This window comes from Trachurus trachurus (assembly GCF_905171665.1).
Source record: "Trachurus trachurus genome assembly, chromosome: 7".
Lineage (NCBI taxonomy): Eukaryota > Metazoa > Chordata > Actinopteri > Carangiformes > Carangidae > Trachurus > Trachurus trachurus.
In genome coordinates, this window is record NC_139901.1 from 27,569,259 (window position 1) to 27,589,442 (window position 20,184).

Genomic DNA, 20,184 nt, shown 5'->3' on the forward strand with positions numbered 1-20,184 from the left:
AGTGCATTTCAATGCCATGGTAGCAAAGGGACACCAGAGCTCTTCGTAAAAAAAACACACACAAAAAAACATCCAAATACCTCCATGATTCTCGTTTGTAATGTCCGTCTTGTGCTGAAGCCCCAAATTGCGGAATTGTCCCGAAAAAAATTAAATAAGTCCACATTCCAAGCATGTTTGTAGCATTAGCTCCCAGTGTTGTTGTCCGGTCTTCCGCTGCCAGCGCGTTTTTTTGTGTGTGTTTTTTTTACGAAGAGCTCTGGTGTCCCTTTGCTACCATGGCATTGAAATGCACTGCTACGCTAAGACCCCCTGTAACTCAGAGAAGGGACGGTGGGCTCCGAAACTTCTTCCAGCCCTTAGTCAACATGAGGGTGAGTAGATAATGAGCGAAATATCATTCTAGGGTGAACTATCCCTTTAAGATTTCCTTCAAATGAGGAATATGTAGGACAATCCCTTATTGTGGAGGGAAGGCTGTTCCAGATGCCCCCCCCACAACAGACAACACATTCCTCCCAAACGTTGTGCGCCTGTTGTGTTGAGCTAGCGGGTGTTAGCGGTGGCAGATAGCATCCGCCGCTAGCACTTGCTAGCATCCGGGACAGCTAACAGGGCACACTCTCTCACTCTCCAGCCCCATGCACAACAAAACAAAGCAAAAGACCAAAACACAGGCAGGGGGAGGGGGCTCTGCAGACACAGTCACCACCACACAGGACTAGAAGCCCATAGGTGATGATTAAGACGGATTTTATTTGTATAAGCCTAGTGTTTATTTTTGAGCAAAAACCCCCAGACTCTACCTTTAAGGTTCTTAAAAATAACACAAATATCTTCTTAATGGATCAACACTTTAGCGGAAAAGTATTACAGAAAGGGAGGGACCTTGAATGCATCACAATCCAGAGGCTGCCACCTACAGTATTTCTGCACATTTGAGTGCACTTAAGCGAGTCATCATGGAGGAATAAGAAATCCTGTGCCATGTGAATCCCCTGCAATATGTTGTGGTCTGGCTTCAGTGAGCTCAGCATATGTCCACCGTCCACTCAGCTCGCCCAGACCCGTGCCAGTGGCTTATCGCCGCACACTGAGCCACAGTGACCCCGCCGGGAGCCTAAATGGCCGCTGCAGCGTGACGCCGCCGCCGCTCATTACAGCAGCCCGAGTGGCATCTTAGAGCGAGAGGAGCATGACTTCCTCTCTCCACTACACACACACACTCACACTCACACACTGGGAGGCTTCATTAAGTGTCACTCCCGCCGCCCACAAAAGATGACAGGAGCTCAAGACAGTGCCAGGGGTCCAGGGCACCGCAAAATCCTTGAAGCTTGGCTAAATCCCAACCACCACCACCACCACCACACCACCACCCCCCACTCCTTCAACCTCACTGCCAACTACCTTTCTCCTTCCCCGGGCATTAATATCCGTCACGGCACAGCAATCAGCTCCATGAGTCTCATTGCAAGATAAAAAAAAATTGAGGAAATATAAAGTGGAAATGTAAAAAAAAAAAAAAAAAAAAAAAGCCTCAGGTCTTCTATCTCTCTTTTGAGAAGATTGAGGAGAGCTCCTTTTAAGTTTTTTAAGCCACTGAGACAAAAGTCGGACTGCAGCTTTGCACTGGGGGAGAAATGAGAACATGAAAGTAAATTATATCGACCGCCCTACATCAGATGACTTGTTTTATCTATTTGGTATAAAGACCGTATTTATCTACAGTTTCCTATAAATTACATAAATACAGACCGGAGCGCCTCAGGAGATAAATCGGGCTGCTACAAGGTCAAACACGGTAAATTGAACAGATTTTTTCTTTCTCTCCTCTTTTATGTACATTGTGATATACTGTACTGTTTTCTCAGGTTCCATTGTTTTGTCCTTGAATGTCCTTTTTATATCAGACATATGAACAAGCCATGTGGGCAGTATCATACAGTACAATACGGTGGAAAGGATTTTTCAGAGCAGTGTACTGTAGGATCAGTCATGTTACTGTTATTACAATCAAATGAGGTTTTCTCCTTGGAAACAGGTTTATTATTGTGGAACAAAAAAAAAACTTAAATTATATATGTTACAGACAGTATCAGTTAAAATTCATGTTCATCAAAGACTGTACGACTGTCTCATTCTTGGCTTTTGTACAGATAGTACATAGTGCTTTTCATATGCCTTGCCTGTTATTTGATTTATTTATTATAAAGCAATTTTTTCATGTCAGTGTTTGAGCTGTGTTTTACATAATGTGGAAGTGTGATGATTTATAAAGGCTTATCTCATCTTATCTGAAAGCAGAAAATCAGCACACATACTAAGTGAATTCATAGTAATCGAATAACATGATGACATGCATCATCACACTCACATGTACTGCAACACAACGTGGGCCGCAGCCACAATCATGCACCAGATAACACTGCTGAATGTAATATATTTGAAGGCAATAACTCAGGTCTGTAGCTTTAATTTCTTTTCTCGGGAGGAGCTGCTGACAGTGAGTAAAGGGCGTTTGTAAGACAGTGATGAAATTAAGATGAAACGGGGACGTGGTGGGACACAGACAGTTGTCAAAGTTTTTATTTATTTATTTCTTTTCTATCTGTCTGTGCATTAGACGTGTTGATGTCGGGCTCATGTCTCTCGTCTCTGTTAACGTCAGAATTTGAATGCAGCCTGTGTGAAGAGTCCTGACGTGTGTTTACCACAGTTGGTGACAGTGAAGGTCGACGTCGGTGCTCCTTCTTCTTCCAGACTTGTGCTGTGATTTACTGCACATTCATCAGACATTCAACACGACACCACTGTCAGATATCTGTCAGTGTCATTTTACTATTCTTTTTTTTCTTTATTATTTTATTTCTCTATTGTTCGCCTGCAGTTCGTATCTGTTTCATACAGTGATGATGATGATGATGGTGCAGTCTAGTTAACACCCAGACTCACACAGTGCACCCTATAGACCTGGTAGCTGCTGTTATTTCTTCCCACTTTGCTTTGTTTTGCAGCTTTCGTCTTATATCGTATTCATGTGCTCGTTTCATCTCTTCAAAGAAAAAGCTTGTGAGGAACCACACACATAAACAGTGTGTTCTCTCTCCAGCGAGAATTGGCAGCAAATTTCCTTCGTCTCTTCCTCAAAGCTCCTTATCCCGACACACTCCTTGTCTGATAACACTTAGATTTCTAGTTTCAATAGTCTTAGCAGTCTCTCTCTCTCTCTTTCTTTCTCTCTCTGTGCACTGTAGCTTCCTCTAATCACACACACATCACAGACACAGCTACGGTCCTTGTTTCTTCCTCTCCCCTTTATTAAGTGGTGACCTCTTCGTCTTGTCACCTCTTGTCGCACTTATTCTACGGCAGACTTTAAATGATGAAACAACAGTTACAAAGTCGCACAGTGGTGTGATGAGAATTAAAAACTGTCGAGGTGAGAGAAAAGCGATCGAGCTCGTTCGAGAGCGGGTCGTCAGGCGGAGGCGCCGGCAGAATGAACTACTATAAAGGTGAAATAACCACATCCCCCCCCCTGTTGGAACAAGCTCATATTTCCATCCTTCTCGTGGCCTCGGCCGCTTCCTGATTGCTCCGTTTGACAGAATAAAAAATGGCCTCGGCAACAGACTAAGCTGTTTTCAGATGTGATGGCTCATCTTGCAGTCAGGATGGATGTTGACACAGAAAGAAAATGAAGAATGGGATGGGTTCCCTATTAAAACCCCCCCACCGCCACCACCACCACCCCTCCTCCTCCTCCTCCTCTCCCCTCTTCCCTCCTCCATCTTCCTCCCCTCCTTGTGCCTGCAGCACATCCAGATCGCAGAGCAGTTCAGCTGAGGTACTGTACGAGCTCTGATTACATCTAAGATGACACTAAGCAGAGTCGACATGTTGGCGAACGTGAAATCGTTTTCATAACAATCTGTTTTTAATGTTTCGCAGATAAGAGTGTCAGACGAGCAAAAACATGACACTTTTTTTTTTTTTTTTTAACTAGTTGCAGTAGTTAAGGCAGATTATTATTTAATGGATGTAACTTTGCAAAGTGCAGAGCCGCCACTCTCGGAGCTGCGGCAGAAAAAACACAAAAGATGTTGCAAGAAGTGAGTGTGGGGTGAAAGTATGGTGGCCCTGAGTGGTCAACTCACCATAACTTATGAAAGCACATGCAGAAAAGGCTCACAAGCAAATTTAGAAAACGTCTTGACAATATCCGTCCTGCAGATATGCAGAGCAAGGATGCAAATATGCACAGACAACAACAGAGTGATGAACCTGACTGTTGTTCAGGGTTTTTTAAACGCGTGTCCCCACTTGGTTCATGTGTCTCCTGGAAACGCTGCCGTTGTCGTTTGTGCAACCTGCAGCACAATTTCTGTGAATGTGCTTGTGTTTTGTCGATGTGCATGTGTTGTGTTTAAATTTCAGGGACAGGAAATTCGAACAGTTTTGCTTCTTTTGCAACTGTTCCCTCAAACATAGAGAAACATGACCTTGACCAAAACCCCTGGCTAAGGAGACCATACACTGTAAAACACGCCAGTTACTTTTACTCCATAACCTTGGAGAGTTTAGGCTGTTTTGTTTTTTTTATATGAACCTGAACAAATCTTTCCCCAGTGCTGGAAACAAGTGGTTTGGCTGTAATTTGTAATGTTATTGGAAAGGACTTTTGACAGTGATGTTGCTCTAGGGACAAAAGTTTATAAGTTAATTTCAGGAGTGCACAAACAAAAATTATCTGGTTTCTGGCAAATAGGAAGAGGTTGCCGAACAGAGTCTGTTATAAAACATGTCTTTAATTCAGCTATGTTAAGCTGAAGTCAACACTATACATCTAGTTACACTCTGTTATGTTGCCATGTAAACAGAGGTTGTGTGAGAGTCTGGGGTGGAATAACTAAATGAATACATGGCAAAGGATTATTCAACAAATGTACAAGAGGGTCAACAGTGAAGATGGATTTCTAAAACCTGCTCTTCTCTTTATTTATTGAACTGATTTTGTGTTTAATTGCATCCTTAAGGAATTAAAGTGCAGTGGTTGGACACTGAGTGTGCAATTAAAAGCCTGTTCGTTATCATTATCATCAGTTACACTTCCTCTGTGTTCTGACGGCTCTGCTGCTGCTTTTCCCTCCGTTTCATATTTGACTAATAAATTCGTAGCTTAGTGCTCTCGGCCCTGTTGACTATTCATGATGTAGATACTGATTCTCCCTCGAGTGCTGTATTTGGACTTGAGTCACATCCCCCGTGGGCATGTTGGAGACGGTATCACTTACAAATCCCCCCCACTGTCGGTGAATAGCATGTTCCACTTGTCTGGATGTTTCCCTCCGTCTTAAACTGTGTCATTTTTGGCAGGTACCACTCGGCAGCCCAGAGAGGGGGAAGTTCCCGGCGTGGACTACAATTTCATCAGCGTGGGGGAGTTTCGCGAGCTGGAGGAAAGTGGACTGCTGCTGGAGAGCGGCACGTATGATGGTATGTCCCAAAACAACACAACACTCACTGGAACTGGAAGTGTAAAGACCTTGAATGGCTTTCCCTGTGGATGTTACTGTAACACTCAACTCAGATCTTAACATCTACCACATAACTAATGTTTTATCATTGTGTTGGATCCCAGTTGCTCGTGTTGCGAGTCCTTTGGTTTTTCAATTAGAGTTCGTGGTTTGATTTGAGGTCATACTCACGCATCTGGATTTCGGTTCATGTGGCCCAGAAGGAAACGAGAAACAGAAAACACACCACAGTGGCTTTTTTCTTTTTTGAACAAACCAAGAACAGTAAACATGAAGTCAACAGGACTTCATGTTTACAGCTTCTTTTTACCAGTAAAGAAATTCCTTAAAGGTCCAGTGTGTAATGATTAGCAAGGTTTATTGGCAAAATCTGAATATACTACCCATGAATATATTTGTATAAGTGTTTAATCACTATTAGATAAAATTCTTCTTTTACTGTAATATATACATACAGCAAGGGTCTTACATACAGTACACACATACACCAAGAGTGTCGCCATCTCGCACCGCCATGCTTGTACGGTTTGTCTCACCGGCTTTGTTGAAAACTAATGCACATGGCCGGGCGGGGCAGTGAGGACAGTTTGTTGTGAGTTTTTATGACAGTGTTGGAAATATGCACCCTAACCCAAACTGTCTGTAGAGAAAAAAGTGACCAAAACAGAGAAAAAGCGACCAGACTTGCATAGTTCCCCTTTAAAAGGGAACTCATGTACTGGGCAGTGTTGATAACTGTCACCCTGCATCCTCATCCATCATCATCCTCATCATCATCTCTACATATGGAACTCTTTGCTGTGCTTTTATGTGCTGTTATTGTCTCACCAAAGAAAACTCTGAGAATAATGAGCCTGTTTAGTCAAGACTGCAACTTGACCTCGACCTTGATGTGATGAACATGGAGGAAAAAAAGAAGAAGAAGGAGACCGTCTTGCCATATTAATCAGGAGCACAGCTCCTGTTTGATCCCTGTGTTTCTGTCTTGTTTTAATGAGGAGCTGCCGAACACACAAGAGTTGAGACGTAAACACAGCTGCTTTTCACTTTCCTGACTTATCCGTTAAACCTTTGCACCCGTGTTGATGCACTTATGCGTTGCCGTAGTTACCGAATGAGATAGGCTGTAGCTGCACGCCCCTGTTTATACAGAGCTCAGATGGGTTTATAACACAATTTTGAAAGTTGCCTTTAAAAAAAACACACACACAAACAGTTACCTGCTGTCACGAAATCCTGTGGTCGGTTGGTTTTGTTGCTGACAGAGTTCATCAGCTTGAACCAAATCAATGAGGATTTGATGTGATCAAGGTAAATAAGTGGAAAACTACATTTTCAGAAAACGAGGAGTGGCCAGAAATAAAGAGAAGATGAAGTTAGAGTACAGGTGGACTCGGGGGACGGAGCGAATCCCTCTCCGTTCCACTTCTGCTTCGGTCCTGGCTGTGATTTTTGCTGAGCTGTGCACCATCAGGTCACCAGGTGAAGCCGACACATTGGCCGCGTGTCATCGAACTGTCACTGTAAATGTGAAAGCGCCGGAGATAATTTATCCCCGAGGGAAATTTCTGTTCCCGAAAAAAGAAACAGAAGTTTGTCGAAAAAACATGTCGGTGAAGTAACAGCTCTCTCTCTCTCCCGCTGGTCGCTCTCTGTCCCACATCCTGCATCCAGCCCCTGGGAGACCAGACCAGCACTGCAAAACCTAAACCTCCCCTCCTCCCCCTCCTCCTCCCCCCTTCGAGCCTGTGAACCAGTCACTGGGATGAATAATGGATCTGCTCTGCCCTCACCTGCTCACCGCGACACGGCCGAGTGTATATCGAAAGGCACAGGTTCAGAAACCCTCTGAAAGTTAATTATTAATGCGTAGACTTTCGACCTGCGAGTCTCCAAAGATAAACACGCACACACACACACACACATACATACACACACACACACATATGAATGCAGTAAAGGAAAGGAGAGAGACATTTAATGAGTGATTGCCCCGTGGTGAGTTTGTCACTGATTGCTGCAGCGCTCAAACTGCAGATTGTAAAATGAGCCTCCAGGGTCCATTCACACAGAAAAGGGCCGTGTGTGCACTAACTTGTGTTTTAAAGAGGAACTATGCAACTTGGTCACTGTTCCTCTGTGTTGCTAACCCTCAGTCTGGCCACATGCATTTGTTTTTAACAAAGCTGGCGGGAAAAAAAGGTTTTGAGGGATGTAAACAGCCCTAAACAGCGTAAGATCAGTCCGCTCCCATTCATCGTCGCGTGGCAATGCGGGGACAGACTGAACTACTGCAAAACAGGAGCAATTAAAAATAAAATCTTCATAATCCTTCTTAGACCTAAATTGTTAGGAAACTATATATCCAGGTTGAATTTGTCCAGAATTGTCCTTTAAAGGTATAATATGTAGGAATTACCCCCATCTAGCGGTGTGGTTGCATATCTGAACGTATTCTTGATGTTGCATTCACGTGAAATCGGGCAGAGGTCAGACAGACAACAGACGCTGCATGTAACAGGATAAACAAGCGTCTATGTAAACAAGTGGTCCGCCAGCACGAGGCAAAACAATACAGGCGTGATAATATGTTGTCATGGTGATGTCGTATTGTTTACCTGACCCACGTTTTACCGTCTTTCTCTCATCAAGTAAAATTACATCCGGTTGGTTTGCTGACGGCGTCATTCATGTACATGTCAAATACTCTCATTCATGTATTTCTAACAACTCATTCTAAGGGACGAGAAAGCTTTCATTTGTATGCGGGTGTGATTCCACTTCAGTGAAATACATATTTATGAAAGCAGTATTTGATTTTTGCTAATAAAAAGCCAAATAAGTTACATACTGGGGCTTTAACTGTCATAAACAAGAGATTATACGGGTTACAGGGCACGTTTGTGTTTGTGTGGCGGTGCCGCAGAGACGAGAGCTGGGACTCCGGGTCGGAGGCTCTGATCTTACAAGGTTGGTTTTCAGCCAAGAGACGCTAGGTGGAAGATAGAGAGCCTCCATTCTCCCTGGAACAAGTTACAAGTCATTGATTTAACCAGCGCTAGGACTCTGGAGCTGGTTAGTTCAGGTAAAAATGTAGCCTAGCCACGGGAATAAGCCTGCTATAGTTCCTCTTTAAAGGGAGGATGTGAGTGCAAGCGTTGTAGTGGGGGTAAGGAGGCAATGAGATATAGCTGTGATGATTGGTGTTACAACCTGATATCAAACAGACTCTTTATTTTATTGTGTCACTGCTGGTATGATATTCCCCCCTGTTGTGTTTTATTGTGTTATTGTTGTTTCCATGCCGCCTGGCTGCAAACAGACCTTCCCTTCGAACCGAATCGAACCAAAGTGAACTCTGCGTCTGAGTCAAAAGCTCAGAGAAAAACCACACTCCTTCTCTGTCTACCGTTTCATTGCAGTCTGTCATTATTCATCTCTCTTTCCTCCTCCTCCTCCTCTTCTTCTTGTGACACGCTTGGCTTCGTCTCACGAGGCCGTACTCGATATGCTGCTGCTGCTGCTGCTGCTGCTGCTGCTGGTGGGATGGAGATGTCGTCCTGTGAGACCAGGTTCATCGCTGTGACTAATCCTGCAGACCTGTGAACAACGGGAGCTCCATGTAGCCACGGTTAATCTGTAACCAGGGGTGACACCTTCTCTCTCTCCGTCTCCCTCTCTGTCTCCCGCTGCTGCTGCTGCTGCTGCTGCTGCACTGGAGCCAATATCTGAGACAATGAGCGTCCCACAGATTGGTTGTCGTATCGCTCACCAATAATAGAAAGTAATTTCAGAAAGGCCAGTATTATGAAACTACTTAACCAAGCATAAAAAGAGGGGGAAATTTGGCATGTTCATGAAATCACTCCTCAGCATTAATCCAATGCGTTTGCAGCTCTTTCCGCCTGAATCCCAAGTAGGTTTCACAGCAGCAAAGTTGAGTTAACCCCCCGTCGGAGTGGATGTGGATGTCGAAGTTAAGAAAGAAAAAAAAAGAAAGAAGAAAAGAAAAACACAGAGATTGGTTTGCCAGTTTTTGTTTTACAGAAAGATGAAAGTGTCAGGGTGTGAGTAATACTTGTTACCTTGGCTGTGCTGAAACTCTCAAGCGGTAGATTTGCTTGTGTGTGCGCATGTATGTGAATTAGGGCATATCCAATTTTCTACCCCGCACTGTGGACGGGTGGCAGAGGGGGAAAGCAAAAAGAAAAAAAAACAGAAGTATGAATCATTCATGGTGGAGACAGGGAGCCGAAATGGACAAGTGAAATTCAACAGAGGCAGGTGTTGGAAGTAAAAGTCAGCACGGTGGATGATACACAGATTCCATCAGACACGCAGCGTTGTGTTAACTTTGATGTCTTATTGCCCCCCCCAATTTATGCTGGAGATTTATACACTCTGTTTTCCATATGTCAGACAATCTCTGTGCAAAACAGAACAGGCTTTCTTCTCTTTTCTTGCTCTAATTCAACGTCGGTAACGATATGTCAGACTTTTTCTCCAAGTTTTTTTCTTCTTTTTTTTTTTTTGAAGTTTCTGCCTGAACTGCAACAGGCAGGAAAGATGCACAGCATGAGAAACTTCATGACAGAATCTGTGGTTTCAGGTGGTGACATACAGGACTGTGCAAAAGTTTTTTTTAGGCACTTCAGTTATTTAATAATAATAATAATATTACTCGGTCCCACATTTACTCTGCTGCATGACAGTGGCCCAGAAATTACAGCCAGTGTCAAAAACAACTATTTCAATTCACAAGAAGAAGACTGAGTCCTGCAACAGATGGTAGAGCCCCCCCACCCCCCACCCACAGAGTCCTGATCTCAACAGTCTGGAGTCAGTGTGGGACTACATGAAGAGACAGAAGACACTCATATCGCTTTTAGACAGACACGGTTCTGTACAAGCTCAAATCACCACCAAGCATTTTGTTTCTGTACCACTGAAAGGACTTCTAGTCTTCTACTCTGTGTTGTCAGTCGCTGCCTTTTTCTCGTCCTTCCTGCTCGTTTTCACAACCTACTGTAGAATCTGACGCCCACTGATGATGTCACGCAAGGATAATCAACACATTTTTGGTTCTGTTGACATCTGACTTTTCAGGCTCTGAACTGGTTATTTTTTCCCTCTGTTGCTCACCCTGAGGTTTCTCCAATTTTTCCCTGTTAAAAGGGTTTTCTATGGAGTTTTTCCTCAGTGGATGTGAGGGTCTAAGGGCAGAGGATGTTGTTATGATGCTGTTTAAAGCCCTTTGAGACCAACTGTAAAAATGGGGTATACAAATAAAATTGCCTTGCCTTGTTCAAAATTGAGTTTTTGAGACGGCCTCAATCCACAGAAGATTTTTGGCAAATTTTCCCAAGATACTTCAACAACCTGCCAGTCAAAAAACTGTGTGCAAGTGTGTCGAGGAGAACTGGGGCTGTTTTAAATATACAAGTGTGGTTGTAGACTGAACTTTGGATGAAGTAAATCCATAAATAAAGGCTATTAATGAAGGCATCTTCACTTTACTTACAGTGCTTTAAACTTTTTGCACAGTACTGTAGGTCAGAGGTACGGTGGCCCTGCAGGAAATACATGCAAACAGGGAAAAAAAAACCCACAAGCAAATTCATTTTCATTCATGCACTGAAAATATGCACAAATCCCTGAAATCACTGTTTCTAGGGGAAACAAGGAAGTGACATGTTGTTCAGTGTTTTGTGACTTTTGAAGTTAAAAGCACTGGAGACATTTTCACTGCCTTTTTTGTGCTTCTTGCAGCACATTTCTGTTTTTCTTGTGTTGTGAAATCGATGTTTTCTGATGTTAAGGATGTTTTTCTGTAGGATTCATTGAGCGCTCAGGGCCACCATACTGTGTCCTGCTGTAAAGATACATCAAACATATAAAGACTTACAGACAGGCATGAAAGACACAAGGACATGATTCATAGACAAAGACAGCAATGTGGTGCTTTCATCGCCACCGACAGTCGTAGACTTGGTCGGGGACAATTTGACGAGCGAGTTGTGCCACACAAAATTCATCGCCCTTGACAACCTTTACTGGAAAAGGAATAACCATTTATTGTCACCCTTGTTTTATTGGACCACATTACCTACAACGTTTTATATGCAGGTTTTCTCTCTCTCTCTCTCTCTCTCTCTCTCTCTTTGGTGTCATAAGCTTTGTGAAGTTTGTGTAGCTGAAGCTTCGTAGCTGTGGATGAGATAGAAACAGGGCAACGGGCCAGAAGTCAAAGAGGAGAGAGGAGAGTGAAAAGGTGCTTTGCTATGGCAACAGCTGCCCCACTCCGAGGAACTGGCAACACATGAGGCCTGAAAGATGAAGTGGCTCCGCTATTAGGACGGCACTGCTGATGATACAGAAGTGGGATTAGTGCGTGTGTTTGTGTTTTTTTTTTTGTTTTTTTTGTGCAGGTCCAAATAAGAAGGAGAAAAAGCTAAAAGAGAAAGTGGGAGAACAATAGATGGATTGATAAAGTCAGAGGGATTAGGATGGATGAGAGCGGCTCAATAAGGAGATGGGGAGGGTGTGTGATTTATAAAGGGCGTCACTAGACAGTCAGAGAGGAGATGAACATAAACCGGAGAGGAAGTTTATTTATGAGAGGCAGGTCATCCAGCAGTGGAGGGACACACACACACACTTCAAGCAGAGTGAGTAGAGGAATTCAGGGTGGACAGGGTTTGGCCGGTGAAGTGTGGCCGTCCATGCCAAGCAGCGGCCGAGCTCCGTGCCAGGACTGGAGCGCAAAGATGGGCTTCACCCGCCTGAGGCGCTGGCAGACGGGGCAGACGGGGCGCTGCCCGGGAGCGGGAGAGCCCATCCTCAGTGATTAATGAGGATCTGTGACTGTGGTTGGCAGGTTCAAAGAGGCAGAGGGGGATAGAAACGAGGAGGTGGGAGGTTGAAACAAACAAAAAAAAACAACCAACCCTTGAGCGTTGTTTTTTTTTCTTCTTCTTTCCCCCCTAACAACATATGGGAGGTCTCCAATTTCCATTTGTGTTTGAAAGCATCGCCACAGAAACATTCGCTCGCATGAATAACCATGACGACGTGGATGTTTTTGCGCTCTCGGATTTCCATGGCAGCTCATAAAGAGAGTTTCATGGAGGACGCGGTGGTCGTGTCTCTCTCTGCAGATGTAAACTCTGGTCACAGTTGCACTTCAGATTTTTACTCAGATTCTCACGAGCTGGAGATGAGATGCGCTGGCAGCTACTGACTGAAACAGATGGCGTGACACACACACACACACACACACACACACACACACACACACACACACACACACACACACACACACACACACACACACACACACACACACACACACACACACACACACACACACATCCTTTCTCACCCATAAACTCACATAGCCCTCGTAGCACATACTTAAACTCAGAGTCTCTGCGGGCAAGTTTAAAAAAAAAAAAACGTTCCCCCTGACATGAAACTACTTCTCACTGGCAGGAAACACGGCCGTGCATGTGTAACATGAGCGAATGGCTGTGTAGTTCACTGACAGTGCCAAGCGAATGTTGGCCCAGGCTGTTAAAATGAAAATGGCTTTGCTTTACGCTGCCCACCCGCCCACCACTCTGAGAAAGCTGTGAAATGTAATAACACTGTGCTGCTGGAGTAATCTGCCCCTATGCACATTGTTCCTGCTGCTTTTACCTTTAACACGACCGCTACTTGTCTTTTTCGCCTCCGTGTGACCAGAGAGTCAAATCGCAGAAGCCTCTGATGAGCAGAGATGTTTTTATTTTACAGTGTGGCGAGCTGTGACGTTTTTATCCACTGTCGTTTTGGAAGTTTAAAATTAATCTTTCCTCTAAAAGAGTTTTGGTATAGAAACTGAAATCTATATTAAAATCTTTGCATTGTATAAAATGAGATTTCCACGCTTATTAAAATTATAAATCAGGCCCAGGGTCTGTATTAATACTGTGACAGCAGAGAAATCCACACAGCCTGTATCCAGAAACTGAGCCTTTAAAAAAAAAAACAGCCGTCAGGACTTCCTGTGACTTTGTGATGTCACAACAAAGCATCATCAGTAGTTGGATGGTTTCTCTCTGTGCTGTGTTTTTATTCAGTCAACAAAACAAAACAAACACTTTGAGAAATGTTTGTGAGAGGATGAGCTGCAGGATATCGTAGAGGTAAAGAGAAAATTAGGAACCAGCTCGTTAGATGTTAGTGTTTTTCTAATTTCATGATTGTTCCTAAACACAACAGAGCAGCAGCACGACTTGTTGATTGGTTGATTTAGTGCCCTAATCAGCAGGTGTCTGTTTTTCTCTCTCACACACACAGACACACACGGTCATGGGGGGGCTGTTATAGTGGCTATCAGACTTCCCCCTCCTCATCTTGTTTCCAATAATGAGCAGCTCATTAATCTAAGGCACTAATTACGGTTGTGGTTTGGAGTGAACGGACATTCCCAGGAATCCCAGAATGAAAGGTCTCTGTCCTGGTAATTAGACACAGGAGGAATTTATGAGGCACAGACACTGTGTATATGAGCAGGTCACATCAGTGTTGTTACAGCAGCCTCACTGTTATTCACTACAATGCATGTTAGGCTGCTATAACCACTGAGAAAAACTTGCCAATAAAATTTGCTCAAACTGCAGTTTTTTAATTCAATGGGAAAGTTTTGTGAGTGAACAAAGTATGCAAGAGTTTAAAACAAAAAAGTGAATGAAATGCCCGCAGGAAACAGAAATAATAAAAAAAAAAAAGAGCCTGAAACTCAAAACAAAACAAAACAAAACAGAGTAATTGTGGCCCATGAAAATGTTTGGGCTGAACTGAAGGAAGAGCAGGTTTCATTTTTTTTATTATCAGCAAAGTGTGGATGCAAATGTCCTGCAGTCAGTCAGGACGGTGAAGTTTAAAAAAGAGGCTGGTTCCTACAAGAAGAAACAAATACACCATTTTTTATTAGGTTTGTCTTTTTTTTTTGTTGTTCTCTCTGCAAACATCAAATTTTATTTACTTTGCAATCGAATCACAACAACAACAACAAGGATCTGAATCTGCTATTTTAAAATAGATGAAGTCTACATGGATCACACACTTTCTAATATTATGTTGACTGTATGTTCAATATTTTCATGACGATATGATATTTATATTAAAGTTACTCAACATCACATTTGATATTTTCAATATGAGATAATCTGCTGAATACTAATCTCAATCAGTTAATTAAAAACACATGTTTCAAAAAAGTACAGACAAAGAAGGCATAAAAAAAATACATAAAAGTCAGCTAACTGTCCAAAACTGACTAAATGTTTGAAATTATCAATCAGTTATCAAAACTGCCTTCATTAACTAATCAATTGATTAACTGTTGCATGAGGTTTCACTCAGTCTGATATGATCTATTCTTTAGAGGCTGATGATGATGAGTCGCTACATTTCCAAAACAACAACAAACGCAGCATCTGTGTGTGTATCTGATATTCCCTGCTCGTCCGTTCACTTATTTATTTATTAATTATCTATTAGAATCACAAATGTTTCGCTCGTTTGATCGGGCCCCATTGTCGTCGTCGTCGTCGTCCGCGTCCCAGCTGCTTCCAGTAATGAAATCCAGTCCCCGCTTGTTTTTGTGCAGCTTAGTTGAAATCTTTGATATGATAAAACACGACATATACGCTTGTCACTTCAAAAAGAAAGACGAGGGCACTTGTTTGTCATGTTCGAATGCTAATAGGAGGAGATTCTATTAAAAATTCTAATGGAGCAGTGGATAATTAGCAAACTATGATGTTACAATATGATTATACATCTGCACTAAATAAAATAATAGAGCTGTTAGCAGATGCCGAGGGAGCAGCGTGTGCCCCACAGCCACAGAATGTAAAATGTTAGATTAGAATTGCATTTTGTTAAGATAACAAAGCAAAACCAAGTGATTAGCCACATGAGACTGAAGCAAACAACTCATTTAATGAACCCAGAGTTGTGGAAAAAGAGGCGTCTTCTGTTTGTTGTTCAGGTGAAGTTACAACCGCACAGCCTCTGGGTGTGTTTCCTCTGTTTTTCTTTTTTTTCTTTTTTTTTTTACTTCTCCAACTGGATGATGTTATAAATTCTCCTCCAAGACTTGTTCCCTCATATTGTGGCTCATTAGTGCAGTATAATTACAACACTATCCATCTCGGTGCACTTCCTTATTGTGGCCACTGTCTTCCAGCTCCCTGCTTAATGTGCACTTAGCAGAGGCTACGTGTGCGTTTTTTTTCCCTCTCTTTTATGTGTGTGTGTGCGTGTGTGTGTGAGCTCCAGGAGCTGAAGAGAACACCGAGCAAATTACCGCTTCTAATTTAACTCCCTCAATTTGCATTGTGTCAGTTTGCTTCCTGTTAATTACAAACCTGGTAAAAGGATCCAATGGTTTTCAGTAAGGCACTGATATTAATACTTATTTAATTACAACTCAGATTAATATAATTACTCTCACCTTCACTCGTGACGTTACGGGTTTAACGCGATGACGGTCGGATGATTTGTGCTGTTTATTTAGCACATTATAATTAAATCTGACGTTTAAAGTCGTGAAGGTTATTCATTCCCACTTTGCTGTCATCCAAACATGTGAGGCCCATTAATCTGTATCTTTGAATATTGCAAACAATGAGGGCAATGAGGATCTGTGTAAAACCTTAAATCCATTGTCATTTTATTTCTGTCTTGTTTTCCTCCCCCACTTTGTTCCTGTTCTCTTATTTCTTCTCCGTCCACTCCCTGATGAGCCATTTTACTGTTACACTGCAATTTTCAGCTACTGAGCTGTGATCCCACACACACACGGTGGAGGATTCGGCTTTTTTTCCCCACAGAAACAGAAACAACCAGCGAATCAATACTTGCACACACATACACACACCTTTACCAGATACTTTTCCCACCTCTTCTTAAGTTTTGATTCTGCTCATGATTCTTCATTCTTAAGAGTCTTGCACAGGAAAGAGAGAGAAGTGGGTCACCCTCCTCCGTTTTTTTATGGTTGAGGAAAGGCTCGCTCTGTTTGCTGCCTCCGGCACCAACATGACAGCAAAGGCAGACTAATAGACTAAAAGGGACAATCAAGTGCTTGAGCATGTACCTTGGTATAAACGCTGTAGTCACACTTTCCCTGCGGAGTGAAGCTGTAAATATGACCAAACAGCGGTGGAGGCTTTTCAGCTTTGGTCTGAAGGCTGGAGCCACACTGCATAAATAGTGTGTTGTATCATATTTTATTCATGTTGACTGTGGGTCCTTAAAAAGTTTACTAATAAAAAGCCTTAAAAAGTATTTAATAGTCTTAGATTCAGATTTTTTAAAGTCTTAAATATCACTGCTTTCAAATGGACAACGTGAATATTCACGTTACCACGAGAGTGTCTGGTGTGCGCTGAATGAACGCTATTTTTGCACCATTGATGCATTTACATCAGGTGACGCAATGGAAAATATAATTTTTCACATCAACAAACACATTTGAAAAATGTTTTTGAACTCAACTGATTGTTTTTACTTTACTGTTTAACATCAGTGCCTTTAATTGGAAAGAGTCATGTTTTAAATTTTGGTCGGACCAGGACAAACTTTGCATTGAAAGTACTTCAGATGAGGTGACAAAGGGCATAAAAACAATAAAAAAAGAAGCAAATGAAAATTAAAATCATGAAAATCTAAGAAATTTAACAACATAAATGTACTGTGTACTGTAGTTAATCTGTAAAAGTTACAGTGTGGTTCTGTACGGGTGCCGCCATTATTGTTGTGACGTCAGAGTTTCCCCAAGTGGGAGCTGCCTCCAACATCGGGTGGCGTTCCAGTGCACTTCTTCAAGTAGGAGGTCGGAAAATCCCGAGTTCTGAGTTGTCTGGAACGCAGCATTAGCAAGGGGCTGAACTGCAATAAAAAATTTAGCAGAAAAAGAAAAAAGACATTTCCCCCTTGTCTAAGAGACGATTCCAAATCCTAAGAATTATGACGACAATATCTTGGCTCCACTTTGTTCCAACCGGTGAGACTCTCTGTGTCGGACATGATTTGTAACGAGCGGCCAGACTCCCCCCGCGTCTTCAAAGACGTTGCAACAACAGAAACAGACGAAATGATCCGGGCTCTTCTTGATCTGCTCTGTGGAGCCATAAAGTGACCTGTAATTCTTTCCTACAGTATTTCATCTTCATTGCTGTTTGTGTGCATGTGCATATATGTTTGTGTGTGTGTGTGCATAGTGGTATCCCTACACTCACTAAGACCAAATCTTCAAAACAAGGTTTCTTGCAATTCATCACCCACTCTCAAGTTTAGAAATAGCCTCTGTGTCGGCTGAGTGTCAGAGTTATTTATGGTCAGGTGTGTAGAGTTGTGTAATAAGTGAAGACAAAGACCGAACCTCCACATGTAACACATATATCTTTGTCTTTTCTCTTTCCAGGGAACTACTATGGGACCCCGAAGCCGCCGGCGGAGCCCAGCCCGGTGCAGCCGGACCTGGTGGACCAGGTTCTGTTTGACGAGGAGTTCGACACGGAGGTCCAGAGGAAACGCACGACCTCCGTCAGCAAGATGGACAGGAAGGACAGCGCCGCGCCAGAGGAGGAGGACGAGGACGAGAGGCCTCCCATGGCCAACGGTCTGCCCGGTGAGAGAGAGAGAGAGAGATGCTCGCTGCCTCAGCTCGTTGTCATGCAGCTCCAGCTTTTCTCTAATTTAAATCCCTGGCATTTTGTTTTTCTTTGCTTCATTTATTTATTTGTCTTTGCGGTTCATTATATCAAAATGCAAATGTTTCTGTTCCTCCTGATCGTTCTTTTCTCCAAACAACCTCAGGATTAACTGCTCTGCATGCAAGGTCAGCACCAAACCACCCTCCGACTCAATCAGAGCGAAGAAGTGGCCAAAGTCCGTCAGAGATCGATACTGTAGGAGCGGTCGCTTCGTTAGGAAGGACAGAGACCTTGTCCTTGTTAGATTCTTCCATGATGACGTCCTCACAGCATGAAAAGACAAAAAAAAACATGTTGTGATGTTGTAGCTTCCTGGTGAATTAGTGAGTTAGACACAGCAAAATGAAAACAGCAGGATCATGATGTGCCAACAGATTACATAACCACAATGCATATGAAATAGTTTTATAATCCAGTAACCATCCACCCATCGTGAAACCAGCCAGCTGAACAAAGTGGGAGCTTCTGACTTCCAGCTGGAGCAGCTTCCCTCAGCTGGCCTGTCCTCACCCCCACCTCGCCCCTCTAACCGTGCAAGAAAAAAAAACACATATCATCCAATGCATGTTAGAGAATCAGATAAATATCATGTCGAAACATGCAGCACAGCTACTACAATTCAAAAGGCAATTAAATAAATATGCTTTTTTTCTGTTCTCAGCCTGGGCTGCAGGCACATTTTCTCAACGTGATGAAAATATAAACCTCTTCTGCCGTCATATTATTATTGCCGTCCTTATCACATCTTTTATATAAAAAGCACCGGCCTTCGAGACATGTCCATGTGGAATTATTACATTAGCCAATTCAAACCGTAATGTCTCTTTGTCCTCTTCGTATGAAGCACCTCTGGAAACATCTCCGCACACTTCACACTGTGATACTCAAAATTCCTCGTGCATGCAGAATGAGTTTCTCATCTCACATCCAGAGAGGAGAAGAGTGAAAACAATGTCAGTGACACATCATCTCTGACTGTGGCCCTGGGCTGTAATGATGGAGCCCAGCCAAGAAAAACCCACGGATGTCGTCGCTTATACTCCTGCTAACGTAGTGTAGTGTGTTCTACGGTACCTCGGTCCGGCATGTGCATGGATCAGATCATGCTGTGCGGCAAACACAAAAGGAGCGACGTAAACCGAAGCGTATGCCCCAGTGCACTGGAGGGCAGACTGATAATGGTCACGCTTTTACTGTGAACGGCCATTTTTCTATTGTATCGCTCGTAGCGGCCTCGTCGGTTTGTGCAGCCTGCGTGCCCACAGCCCCAGTTTATTTCTCTTTCAGTGGCTGAAAGTGGCCGTAGCCTTGAGCAACTGTCTGTATGTATGTCATTTATCCCGACTTTAGAAGTGGAGGAAAAAAAACGCTGCATGGTTCTTCTCATCATGGAAAAGAGAGCCTTCTGATTTCAGCACTACAATGACAAAAAAAAAAAAAAAAGCTCTCGACTTCCTCCAGTCAACAGCTGTCACTTTGCATCCCCACTATTCAGCTGCTCCGGCCAAACAGACTGAGCATTCAGTGCCATGATGATGAAGCTAGGTCACACACAGCCAGATGAAAACCTGCAGATAAGAGCCTCAGACAGACACACACACACACACACACACTTGTCTAGATTAGGCAAACACACACACATGCACGTAAGCAGCCTGTGTGATACTAATAGAGCTGTGATGTGTGTGGCGCTCTCGGCCGGGCTGAAGCGTCGTCGGTCAGCTCTGCCCCTGCCTGGGAGGCAGTTCCCAGTACATCGCTGCTGACATGCAAATCCTATGGCAATTGCTGCTCTTCCGTGCTCTCTCTCTCTCTCCCTCTATTTCCCTCTCTCTCTCTCTCTCTACCCCTTCCTCTCTTGTGGATGTAACCGT

General features: G+C 43.2%; 1 protein-coding gene across 3 annotated transcripts in view; it reads left to right on the plus strand.

Annotated features, from left to right (window-relative positions):
* magi3a (membrane associated guanylate kinase, WW and PDZ domain containing 3a) overlaps positions 1–20,184 on the plus strand; it is a 142,047-nt gene that overhangs the window by 89,579 nt on the left and 32,284 nt on the right. For all 3 annotated transcript variants that reach the window (XM_083976174.1, XM_083976176.1, XM_083976175.1), the window contains exons 3-4: positions 5,380–5,499; positions 18,019–18,225. In XM_083976174.1, the coding sequence (XP_083832300.1) occupies positions 5,380–5,499; positions 18,019–18,225 (327 nt within the window). The remainder of the gene's footprint in view (positions 1–5,379; positions 5,500–18,018; positions 18,226–20,184) is intronic.